Below are 11,390 nucleotides of genomic sequence, written 5' to 3' on the forward strand. Positions count from 1 at the left end.
GTTTGCTAGTTTGCTGTGGGCGCGTATGAAACAGAGAGAAAGAGAGAGAAGGAGAGAGAGAGAGAGAGAGAGAGAGAGAGAGAGAGAGAGAGAGAGAGAGAGAGAGAGAGAGAGAGAGAGAGAGAGAGAAAGAGAGAGAGACAGCGAGAGAGACAGAGAAAGAGACAGATTGAGACGCACCGAGAGAGACAGAGAGAGAGGCAAAGAGAGACAGAAGGAGACACAGAGAGAGGAAAAAAAGAGACAGAGAGAGACAGAGAGAGAGAGGCAAAGAGAAACAGAAGCAGACACAGAGAGAGAAAAATAGACGCAGAGAGACACAGCGACACAGAAACAAAAGAGAAAGAGAGAGAAAGCCAGACAGACGGACTAACAGACAGACAGACAGACAGACAGACAGACAGACAGACAGACAGACAGACAGACAGACAGACAGACAGAAAGACAGACAGACAGACAGACAGACAGACAGACAGACAGACAGACATGCAGACAGACAGACAGACAGAGAAAGAGAAAGAGAAAGAAAGACAGGCAGGGCAAGACAGAGAGAGAGAGAGAGAGAGAGAGAGAGAGAGAGAGAGAGAGAGAGAGAGAGAGAGAGAGAGAGAGAGAGAGAAAGAAAGAGTGAGAGAGCAAGAGAGACGAATAGCTAGATGGATATAGAGTGAAAGTGGTCACAAACACTTACTCTGACACTCTGGATTGTGATTCCACTTTCCACCACTAGAGCAAACGACTGAAGATACATCCGATAAGTTGTAGCCAGTGTTACAGGACATGATTGCTACGGCGCCAATGGACTGATTATGTGTGAGAACCATGCCATTGTCAGGATATTGTACTGGATCACAATAGTCAGAGATAACTGCAAGAAGCAATAGTGGATAAGAAACAATAAGAAAAAATTATATTCTATGTCTCTTTCCCTCAAACCAGTTAATATTATTATGCTGTTTGCGTTATGCAGAGCTCACTGACTTGTTAGTTTGAGCACTCTGGCAAGGTACTTTCGGGCTTGGTTTTAACATTGCTTTGGAAGATTTATTTTTCATTGCTATCAGGTTCGGCATCCTTTTCTCTGTGCTGCTCTGATGAGTCCACAAATGACGAAACAGTTCGTCCGCAGATCGAGTATCTTGCTCCTGCTCCTGTAGCATTTGAGCACTCTCGTGTGGGGTGGAGATCACACACATGCTTCATCCGCTAATCACGCAATTCGCTGGATAGTTTGAACTGTTCATCAGCACTCAACTACTTGGTACTTCACAGGGAAGAGCAGCTACAAATACGACCAGTTTGCTAGTTTTTTTTTGCTAGAGAGAGAGAGAGAGAGAAGAGAGAGAGAAAGAGAGAGACAGAGAGAGAGACAGAGAAAGAAACATATAGAGACACACCGAGAGAGACAGAGAGTGACAGAAGGAGACACAGAGAGAGAAAAAGAGACAGAGAGACAGAGAGAGAGAGAGGCAAAGAGAGACAGAAGCAGACACAGAGAGAGAAAAATAGACGCAGAAAGACACAGAGACACAGGGACAAAAGAGAAAGAGAGAGAAAGCCAGACAGACGGACTAACAGACAGACAGACAGACAGACAGGCAGACAGACAGACAGACAGACAGACAGACAGACAGATAGACAGACAGACAGACAGACAGACAGACAGACACACAGGGCAAGAGAGAGAGAGAGAGAGAGAGAGAAAGAAAGAGTGAGAGAGCAAGAGAGACAAATAGCTAGATGGATATAATGAGAGTGAGAGTGAATGAGATAGAGAAAGAGAGAAATAACATGTGAAATTTAGTTGCCCATGATGATCCAGCAAGTGTGCTGAGAGTGCTTTGGCTGATGATTGCACACATCATGAAATGCAGATTTACTACAAATTAGCCTTGCCCTGCTGTTGTCCTATGATGAGCAATAGAGTGAAAGTGGTCACAAACACTTACTCTGACACTCTGGATTTTGATTCCACTTTCCACCACTAGAGCAAACGACTGAAGAGACATCAGATAAGTTGTAGCCAGTGTTACAGGACACGATTGCTGCGGCACCAATCGACTGATTATGTGTGAGAACCATGCCATTGTCAAGAGATTGTACTGGATCACAATAGTCAGATATAACTGCAAGAACCAAGGGCACAAGAATCAACAAGGGAGGAAGATGTAATTATGTTGGACTCAGTAGGCATTCGTTGTCCAATAAACAGTGGAAGGTACAGTAGGAAATCAAACTTATGATCTAGTTACTACGTCCGACAAGCCAAACTTGGCGTTTTTTTCAGTTCAAATCACTCGATATAACTCACGCTTCACAATCGAAAATAGCGATTGATTCAACAAAATGCAACTTTACTATTGCCCAAAAAAGACGTAAGAGAGATCGGTTAATCAGAATCAGTCTCCTCTGATTCGGAGAGCGCACGTTCCTGTGGAGAGGAATTGTCTCTGTCGTCAGACGAAGGTGTGACTATAATAGAGCGGATTCAGTTGCAGTAAGTACTTCGGCTGTGATCGCTCTGCAAGTCTTGATGTTGTTTCTGTGTGCTGTGCTCGAGAGCATATGTTTACTGCGCCAATGTAGACATCTATTCAGTCACTCACAAAATAGCCATTGTGCTAAACCGATCTTTAGTTCTCTATCAGAAGTGCGCGATGTCATCTCTCTCCGGCTATACATAAAGCGGTACAATCACGTACATTCCTACACATGCGTACATAGTACTAGGGGTGAAAGGGGTGATTCGAGTACCTGGGTGCCCGTCTGTTTAGCTGCTAATCTGTTAGCAAACGAGTACCCGTTAGTCGTGAACGAAGGTACAGTACAGATTCATTAGCTGGCTTGGACAGTCGTACAGTTCGACTCACAGTGGGAATTTGTTGTTGGTTGTTTGATCTTGCTTCATACGACAATTTTGACTGTTTTGCATGTAGCGCATGAGGCCGCTGACAGGAGATCAGTCGTAACATTCGTTCGTCTGGGCTGAAAGCGAACTGGCTTCTCTCCCGCCTTGCAAAACGAGATGAAGTCAAGCTCATTTGAATTATCGGTTTGTACGGTGTTTGCAGCAGTGCGGATTCGAATCTCCTCACGCATGTTCCTGACGATGACCCCGAGTACGTTGTCGTGCCTCCAGGTGTAACAACCCTGGTCCAGTGCTACACGACAAGCGCCGAGCACGTGGCGCAAAGTACAGGCCCAGGCACGGCACAAACTACAGTACGGATCCACTACCGTGTTTCCCCAACGGCGTAGGTTCGTCGGAGAAGGTAGAACGTCGAGGGTTGACGCGAGAAGAAATTTCAAATTCTTACCAGTACCACCGTACAAAAGGGGAGAGAGAGAGAGAGAGAGAGAGAGAGAGAGAGAGGGAGAGGGAGAGGGAGAGGGAGATTTGGTGCAGCTTTAGCACTATGTGGTTTATGATTTTCCTTTTTCTTAATTTCGCATTTAGCGCTTTTGGACGTCATTATTTTCTTCTCATTATTTCGCACAAGTTATTATTTTTGTGGTGTTCTCTAGCTTCTGTTTGTTTTGCAGTTTTTCTTGTGCAACCCCCCCCCCATTTTCCGATGCCTAGTTGCAACGCTGACGCCAAGACCTCTGGTCGGTTGAGTTGCTCCCAGCATATCAGCACGTCGTCCCTACATGCCCTATGTTTTGTCCTTTTCCTCGTTTCTTTTTGTTCTCCACCTGTTTTCCAGTAGGGCTGTGTCAATAGTAAAAAAAGAGGGAGAGGGAGAGAGAGAGAGAGAGAGAGAGAGAGAGAGAGAGAGAGACAGAGAGGCAGAGAGAGACAGAAGGAGACACAGAGAGAGGAAAAGAGAGACAGAGAGAGACAGAGAAAGAGAGGCCGAGAGAGACAGAAGGAGACACAGAGAGAGAAAAAGAGTGGCAGAGAGACAGAGACACGGAGAGACAAAGGAGAAAGAGGGAGAAAGCCAGCCAGCCAGCCAGCCAGGCCGACAGACAGACAGACAGACAGAGAAAGAGAAGGAGAAGAGAAAGGAAGGTAGAGGGAGAGAGAGAGAGTTGAATAACCAGATGGATATAATGAGCGTGAGAGTGAATGAGATAGAGAAAGAGATTTAAAACATGTGAAATGTAGTTGCCCGTGATGATCCAGCCAGTGTGCTGAGAGTGCTTTGGCTGATGATTGCACTCATCATGAAATACAGATTTACTACAAATTAGCCTTGCCCTGCTGTTGTACTATGATGAGCAATAGAGTGAAAGTGGTCACAAACACTTACTCTGACACTCTGGATTGTGATTCCATTTTCCACCGCTAGAGCAAACGACTGAAGATACATCAGATAAGTTGTAGCCAGTGTTACAAGACACGATTGCTATGGCGCCAATGGACTGATTATGTGTGAGAACCATGCCGTCGTCAGGAGCTGTTACTGGATCACAATAGTCAGATATAACTGCAAGAAGCAATAATGGACAAGAAACAATAAGAAAAAATATAATAATATTATACCACACTATATCAAGAACATTCATTGAGTTTTTGTAATCATTGCTGTCTGATGATCGCCACAGGCGTGAAACTGTGAGTCCCAGCCAACCCAAGCTCCGTTTCCCATTCCATTCTTTTGTAATATTGCTGTAGCACGTTATGTTGTGTACGTCGTGTGTACGTCGTGTTGGTGCATGCGCGTGTTGCTGTGGTGTGAAAAGCAGTCTTCGTCTTGAGTTCGTCATGTCTAGTTGTGTTTTTTTCTTTTTTCGTCGTCGTGTCAATAAAGTTATATATATAAACAGTCTTCTAAATGTAGTTATCGGTGTCCCTTTGTATAAGTGTGGAGATGGTACGGGACTGGGAGCAGGTAGAGAAAGGCAGTTACAACATTGGTGGCAGCGGTGATCGAAATTGTTGTAAACGTCAACTTCTGCATTTGTCCTACGTGGCCTTCGCTCCCAGTTTCCGATGTCATCTCCAGTCGTCCTATCGTCAAAGCTTCGAGAAGTTCGTCCGTCGTCCTCGTCCTTCATCATTCGTCTCTGCCATCTCTTGTCAGTCGTCGTCACTGGTGGTCCCGGACACGGCGTAAAACTGTGCCCAGAAGAAAAGCTAAAGAAAAGAAGGATGGATGGTCCCGGACACGACGTAAAACTGTGCCCAGAAGAAACCCTGAAAAAAGAAGGATGGAAGGTGAAAAGAAGGGGCTGCAGTGTGAGGATGTCGACGCTGAGCAACGCTCCTTGAGATGGTGGACGGCATGGCAGACGGCGTGAGGAGTTTCGTTGGTGAGAGGGTACGTGTGTTGTTGTGAACGTGATGATAATGTGAGTTTTCTGTTTTCTGTTCTCCCAACATTTTGTTCATTTTTATTTGCTCTCCTCGAGGGTAAAGAGGCGCCTGCACAGTGCATGTGTTCTGTTAGTTTTTTTATTTGCTCTTCTATGAGGATAACTAGAGGCCCCCACAGAGCCAGTGGATTTTGTTCTTTTTGTTATTCCTATGATTTGTGCTCTCACATTTTAGAATTTTTGCGTGATCGCGAGGTGGTGACGTGTGTAGAGTGAAGTAGTTTAGAGTTTTTGAGGTTATCAGTGCCTACACGTGTGACAGCGATCGTGGCTGGTGTTCCGGGTAGGCGGACGTTTTTTAATAATCTGCAGTGCAGGCAGAGGTAATTCATTGCTGGGTGTGACTGGTGTGGTATGATTGAATGATTGGTGTGATCTTTTCCTCTTTTTCCTCTGTTTTATTATTAGAATCGAGGACGATTCTACTCTTGGGAGGGAGTTATGTTGTAGTACGTTATGTTCTGTACGTCGTTTGTACGTCGTGTTGGTGCATGCGCGTGTTGCTGTGGTGTGAAAAGCAGTCTTCGTCATGAGTTTGTCATGTCTAGTTGTGCTTCGTCGTCGTGTCAATAAACAGTCTTCTAAAAGTAGTTATCGTTGTTCCTTTCTATAAGTGTGGAGATGGCACGGGACTGGGTGCAGGTAGAGAAAGGCAGTTACAACAATATTATTATATGCTGTTATTAAATGCTGTTTGCGTTATGCAGAGCTCACTGACTTGTCAGTTTGAGCACTCTGGCAAGGTACTTTTGGCCTTGGTTTTAACATTGCTTTGGAAAATTTATTTTTCATTGCTATCAGGTTTGGCATCATTTTCTCTGTGCTGCTCTGGTCAGTCCACAAAGGACGAAACGGTTCGTCCGCAGATCGAGTATTTCGCTCCTGCTCCTGTAGCATTTGAGCACTCTCGTGTGGGGTGGAGATCACACACATGCTTCATCCGCTAATCACGGAATTCACTGGATAGTTTGAACTGTTCATCAGCACTCAACTACTTGGTACTTCACAGGGAAGAGCAGCTACAAATACAACAAATTTGCTAGTTTGCTGTGGGCGCGTTTGAGATACAGAGAGAGAGAGAGAGAGAGAGAGAGAGAGAGAGAGAGAGAGAGAGAGAGAGAGAGAGAGAGAGAGAGAGAGAGAGAGAGAGAGAGAGAGAGAGAGAGAGAGAAAAAGAGAGAGAAAGAGAGACAGACAGAGAGACAGACAGAGAAAGAGACAGAGAGAGAGACACACACACAGAGACAGCGAGAGAGAGGCAAAGACAGACAGAAGGAGACACACAGAGAGAAAAAGAGACAAAGAGAGACAGAGAGAGAGAGAGGCAAAGAGAGACAGAAGGAGACACAGAGTCAGAAAAATAGACGCAGAGAGACACAGAGGCACAGAGACAAAAGAGAACTTGAGAGAGAGAAAGCCAGACAGACGGACTAACAGACAGACAGACGGACAGACAGACAGACAGACAGACAGACAGACAGACAGACAGAGAAAGAGAAAGAAAGAAAGGCAGGGGGAGAGAGAGAGAGAGAGAGAGAGAGAGAGAGAGAGAGAAAGAAAGAGTGAGAGAGTAACAGAGATGAATAGCTAGATGGATATAATGAAAGTGAGAATGAATGAGAAGAAAAAGAGAGAAAACACATGTGAAATGTAGTTGCCCATGATGATCCAGCCAGTGTGCTGAGAGTGCTTTGGCTGATGATTGCCCGTATCATGAAAAACAGATTTACAACAAATTAGCCTTGCCCTGCTGTTGTCCTATGATGAGCAATAGAGTGAAAGTGGTCACAAACACTTACTCTGACACTCTGGATTGTGATTCCATTTTCCACCGCTAGAGCAAACGACCGAAGAGATGTCAGATAAGTTGTAGCCAGTGTTACAGGACACGATTGCTACAGCGCCAATGGACTGATTATGTGTGAGAACCATGCCATTGTCAGGAGATTGTACTGGATCACAATAGTCAGATATAACTGCAAGAACCAAGGGCACAAGAATCAACAAGAGAGGAAGATATAATTATGTTGGACTCAGTAGGCATTCGTTGTCCAATAAACAGTGGAAGGTACAGTAGGAAATCAAACTTATGATCTAATTACTACGTCCGACAAGCCAAACTTGGCGCGTTTTTTTAATTCAAATCACTCGATATAAGTCACCATTCATAATCGAAAATAGCGATTGATTCACCAAAATACAACTTGTTATTGCCCAAAAAAGACATAAGAGAGATCGGTTAATCAGAATCAGTCTTCTCTGATTCGGAGAGCGCACGTTCCTGTGGAGAGGAATTGTCTCTGTCGTCAGACGAAGGTGTGACTATAATAGAGCGGATTCAGTTGCAGTAAGTACCTCGGCTGTGATCGCTCAGCCAGTCTCCATGTTTTTCTGTGTGCTGTGCTCGAGAGCATATGTTTACAGCGCCAATGTAGACATCTATTCAGTCACTCACAAAATAGCCATTGTGCTAAACCGATCTTTAGTTCTCTATCAGAAGTGCGCGATGTCATCTCTCTCCGGCTATACATAAAGCGGTACAATCACGTACATTCCTACACATGCGTACATAGTACTAGGGGTGAACGGGGTGATTCGGGTACCTGGGTGCCCGTCTGTTTAGCTGCTAATCTGTTAGCAAACGAGTACCCGTTAGTCGTGAACGAAGGTACAGTACAGGTTTAATAGCTGGCTTGGACAGTCGTACAGTTCGACTCACAGTGGGAATTTGTTGTTGTTTGTTTGATCTTGCTTCATACGACAGTTTTGTCTGCTTTGCATGTAGCGTGCAAGTAAGTGTGCATGCTGTGATCGTTATGACGCAGTGTTTTTGCTGTGAATTGCATGACTTCACATGTCCTCCTGGCTCGAAATGCGGAAGGCTATTGTATCGTAACTTTTACCATTGGCCGCTAACATGTACCCAATAACCCGCCCGTTAAGCCACGTACCCGTTTGGAACCTTTAATGGTAATCGTTTCATCCCTACATAGTACTGTAGCGGGCCTTGAGGCAAAACAACCTAACAACTCGAAACTAACTTTATTAACAATTCTCTCTCTCTCTCTCTAGAACGGCAAAACTGCCTCTAGCAATAAAACTCTAAAACTCATTGTGAAAGATATAATAAACGCAATTTATGGAAAATAATCACAAACAGCAAAGTACTGTCATGCGACGGTTGTGCGGTAGAACGGACGTCGTATTGAACAGTACGCCGAGCGTATACGCAAATGCTGAGCTTGTAGCGAACGTCGTATTGAACAGTGCGCTAAGCGTTAACGCAAATACTGAGCTTGTAGCGTGACCAACGCATGACCAATGCTACACCTCCCCTCTCAAAGACAATCACGTCCTCGTGATTAGTAGCGGGTTGGTGGTCGAAACGTTTGGCGGTATGCATGGTCGCGTCGGGACAACCCCGACGAAAGAACATAGAGCGTCAACCGGGATATTTATGGCAAACAATATCGGAAATTATATCGTTAATAGAGTAGACAGAAGAAATGAACTGATAACAAATCATAAAAATAGAAGCACACCATGGTCAAAGTATATCACGGGTTCAAAAGGGAAACCTGATCACACTTCCTGTATAACGCTGGCGCAACCCGCCAGGAAAACCGCAGTTCAGAACCGAACTGATTATTATATATTAACATCGTCCCAGATTAATTAGATAGACCGTGGTTCACCATGATCAGATGCCTACGAAACTAAACTGAATTCACACGCTCGCGTAAAGGAAGACTGAAGAGAACAGGAAGACTGAAGGAAGACAGGAAAGATAATGCCATATCTGGAATTAGCTTACACTGGCAATGTACATGGAGCTCCATCCTTTGAGACGCTAGTGCTATCTGTCATGGAGCCCAGTCCCTAGAAACACGTTGGCTGCCATCATGACTGGCTAGTTGTGTCGGGCGGCAGGAGCAGCGGAGCTGGGGCAGCGGCGGGTGATGGCGGGTTCTCCTTCAGATACACGAACTTGCGCCCTCAGCGAAACGTGGATGAAAACTACAACTAAAATTGACGGCTGTCACAAATGTGTAGCGGCCATTACGTCGGAAAACATGCAACTAGAACAAAACTTTACCGCTGCCACCAATTTTTGTAGCGGGCCTGGAGGCAAAACAACCTAACAACTCGAAACTAACTTTAGGCCACACCAAGTTTTTTCATTGTTTCTCGTCACCGCGCGCGTACCTTTCTTGAGGATTGGACCAAAAAAAAATCTCGCGTCCCGGTAAACACGCATAAAAAGGCGTTGTAAAAGTACGCGCGGCGTCAAATCTGGAGTGCAGTGCTAGTGCACGAACCGAAGGACGACTTTTGCACCGTGTATGTACGCATACCGGTAGTTCAAGTACCACACCACCACACGACCTGGTCGTCTTCTTTGCTACACACAGTTCCGGTACAAGTCAAGACAGTGCATGACAGTGCACCATTTTGGACTGACAGTGTTCCGGGCATCACGCGTGGTGTATAGTCTGATTTTAGGTCATAAATTGGGCCTTTGTAGTGTAAATAGCAGTTTTTGTTTTTCAAACCCTATTTTGTTTTTTTTCCGCCCGCCCGCGTTCCTTTTGAGATTTTCAGGTGACGAGAAACAATGAAATAACTTGGTGTGGCCTTATTAACAATTCCCTTTCTCTCTCTAGAACGACAAAACTGCCTCTAGCAATAAAACTCTGAAACTCATTGTGAAAGATAAAACGAGAGAGCTTGGAAGCTCAGGGCCCTACGCTATGATTTTTTGCCTTGATGATCTAGACAAAAAAGCATAGAGATGTTATAAATTCTTATTAGTTTCAACTTTTTGTTTTTAGACATAACCTGGGATTTGAACCCGCACTATCGCCCTGCATGCATCCCCCGATACACTTCGCATGCATACTAATTCTTCCAAGTTGCTTCATGTTATGATCTTGTATTTGAAAGCCCGTTTGAATATGCATTGTGGCCAGCCGTCTTTGATTGTACGGTACGGGATAGGTACAGGACACGTACGGGACAGGTACGGGACAGGTACGGTCGAGGGTAATACGACACCGTCTACCGCCTTGATGACGGCAAAAAAAGAAAAGGGATGTTATAAATTTTTCGATTCTCCTATTTTTTCAGGCATTACCTGGGATTCGAACCCGCACTATCGCCCTACATGCATTCCCCCATACACTTCGCATTCATACTCATTCTTCCAAGTTGCTACACATTATGATCTTGCGTTTGAAAGCCCTATTTGAATATTACGGCCAGCTGTATGTGGCCGGCTGTGTTTGATGGTACGGTACAGTAGGGGACAGATACGGGATAGCGCCAGGCGTGACATAAACACACAAACAAACAAACAAACACCAAAATAAAAGCTGTGTGGACCCTGCCTAGCGCCAGACGTTACTGAAGTAACGTCTTCTGCATAGCTACGGGAATAAACACAATTTATGGAAAATAATCACAAACAGCAAAGTACTGTCATGCGACCGTTGTATGGTAGAACGAACGTCGTATTGAACAGCAAGCTGAGCGTATACGCAAATGCTGAGCTTGAAGAGAACGTCGTATTGAACAGTGCGCTAAGCGTAAACGCAAATGCTGAGCTTGTAGCGTGACCAACGCATGACCAACGCTACAGTACTACATACAACTGCATGTACGATATACGGAGACTCCCTCGATTTAGGCTAAGGCCCGTGGAGAATCCATAAATACATAATACAAATACCAATACAGTCAGACCTCGCTTAACCGCACACATCCGCTTTCCACAAACAATATGCGGATAGGCGAGGGAACCTGATAGTCGAACACACATACTGTACGTATGCACGACATAGCTGTAAATCGGTGAACAAGGGTTTCTGGATGGCGAGGATACCGGATAAAAGAGGATCGGATAAGCGAGGTCTGACCCTAGATATCTACAAGCCCTTCATGTTTGTTGACGTCTTGACACTACACAGAGGAGCGAGATTTGGAATCCAACAAAATAATATTATCAGCTACAAAGAGAAAATCCAAAGTATCCACCTGGTGCGTTCTTTGTTCTCTGTCACGTCCTCTTT

The 11,390-nt window shown here is 44.9% G+C and overlaps 1 protein-coding gene across 1 annotated transcript in view; it reads right to left on the reverse strand.

The window, feature by feature from the left end:
- The window catches only part of LOC135819231 (sushi, von Willebrand factor type A, EGF and pentraxin domain-containing protein 1-like), a 157,894-nt gene that overhangs the window by 49,666 nt on the left and 96,838 nt on the right, over positions 1–11,390 (reverse strand). Inside the window, exons 13-16 of the mRNA XM_065332398.1 lie at positions 7,122–7,298; positions 4,257–4,433; positions 1,950–2,126; positions 692–868 (exon numbers count right to left, since the gene is read on the reverse strand). Coding sequence (XP_065188470.1) covers positions 692–868; positions 1,950–2,126; positions 4,257–4,433; positions 7,122–7,298 — 708 coding nt within the window. The remainder of the gene's footprint in view (positions 1–691; positions 869–1,949; positions 2,127–4,256; positions 4,434–7,121; positions 7,299–11,390) is intronic.

This window comes from Sycon ciliatum, chromosome 6 (genome assembly GCF_964019385.1).
Source record: "Sycon ciliatum chromosome 6, ocSycCili1.1, whole genome shotgun sequence".
Classification (NCBI taxonomy): Eukaryota; Metazoa; Porifera; class Calcarea; order Leucosolenida; family Sycettidae; genus Sycon; species Sycon ciliatum.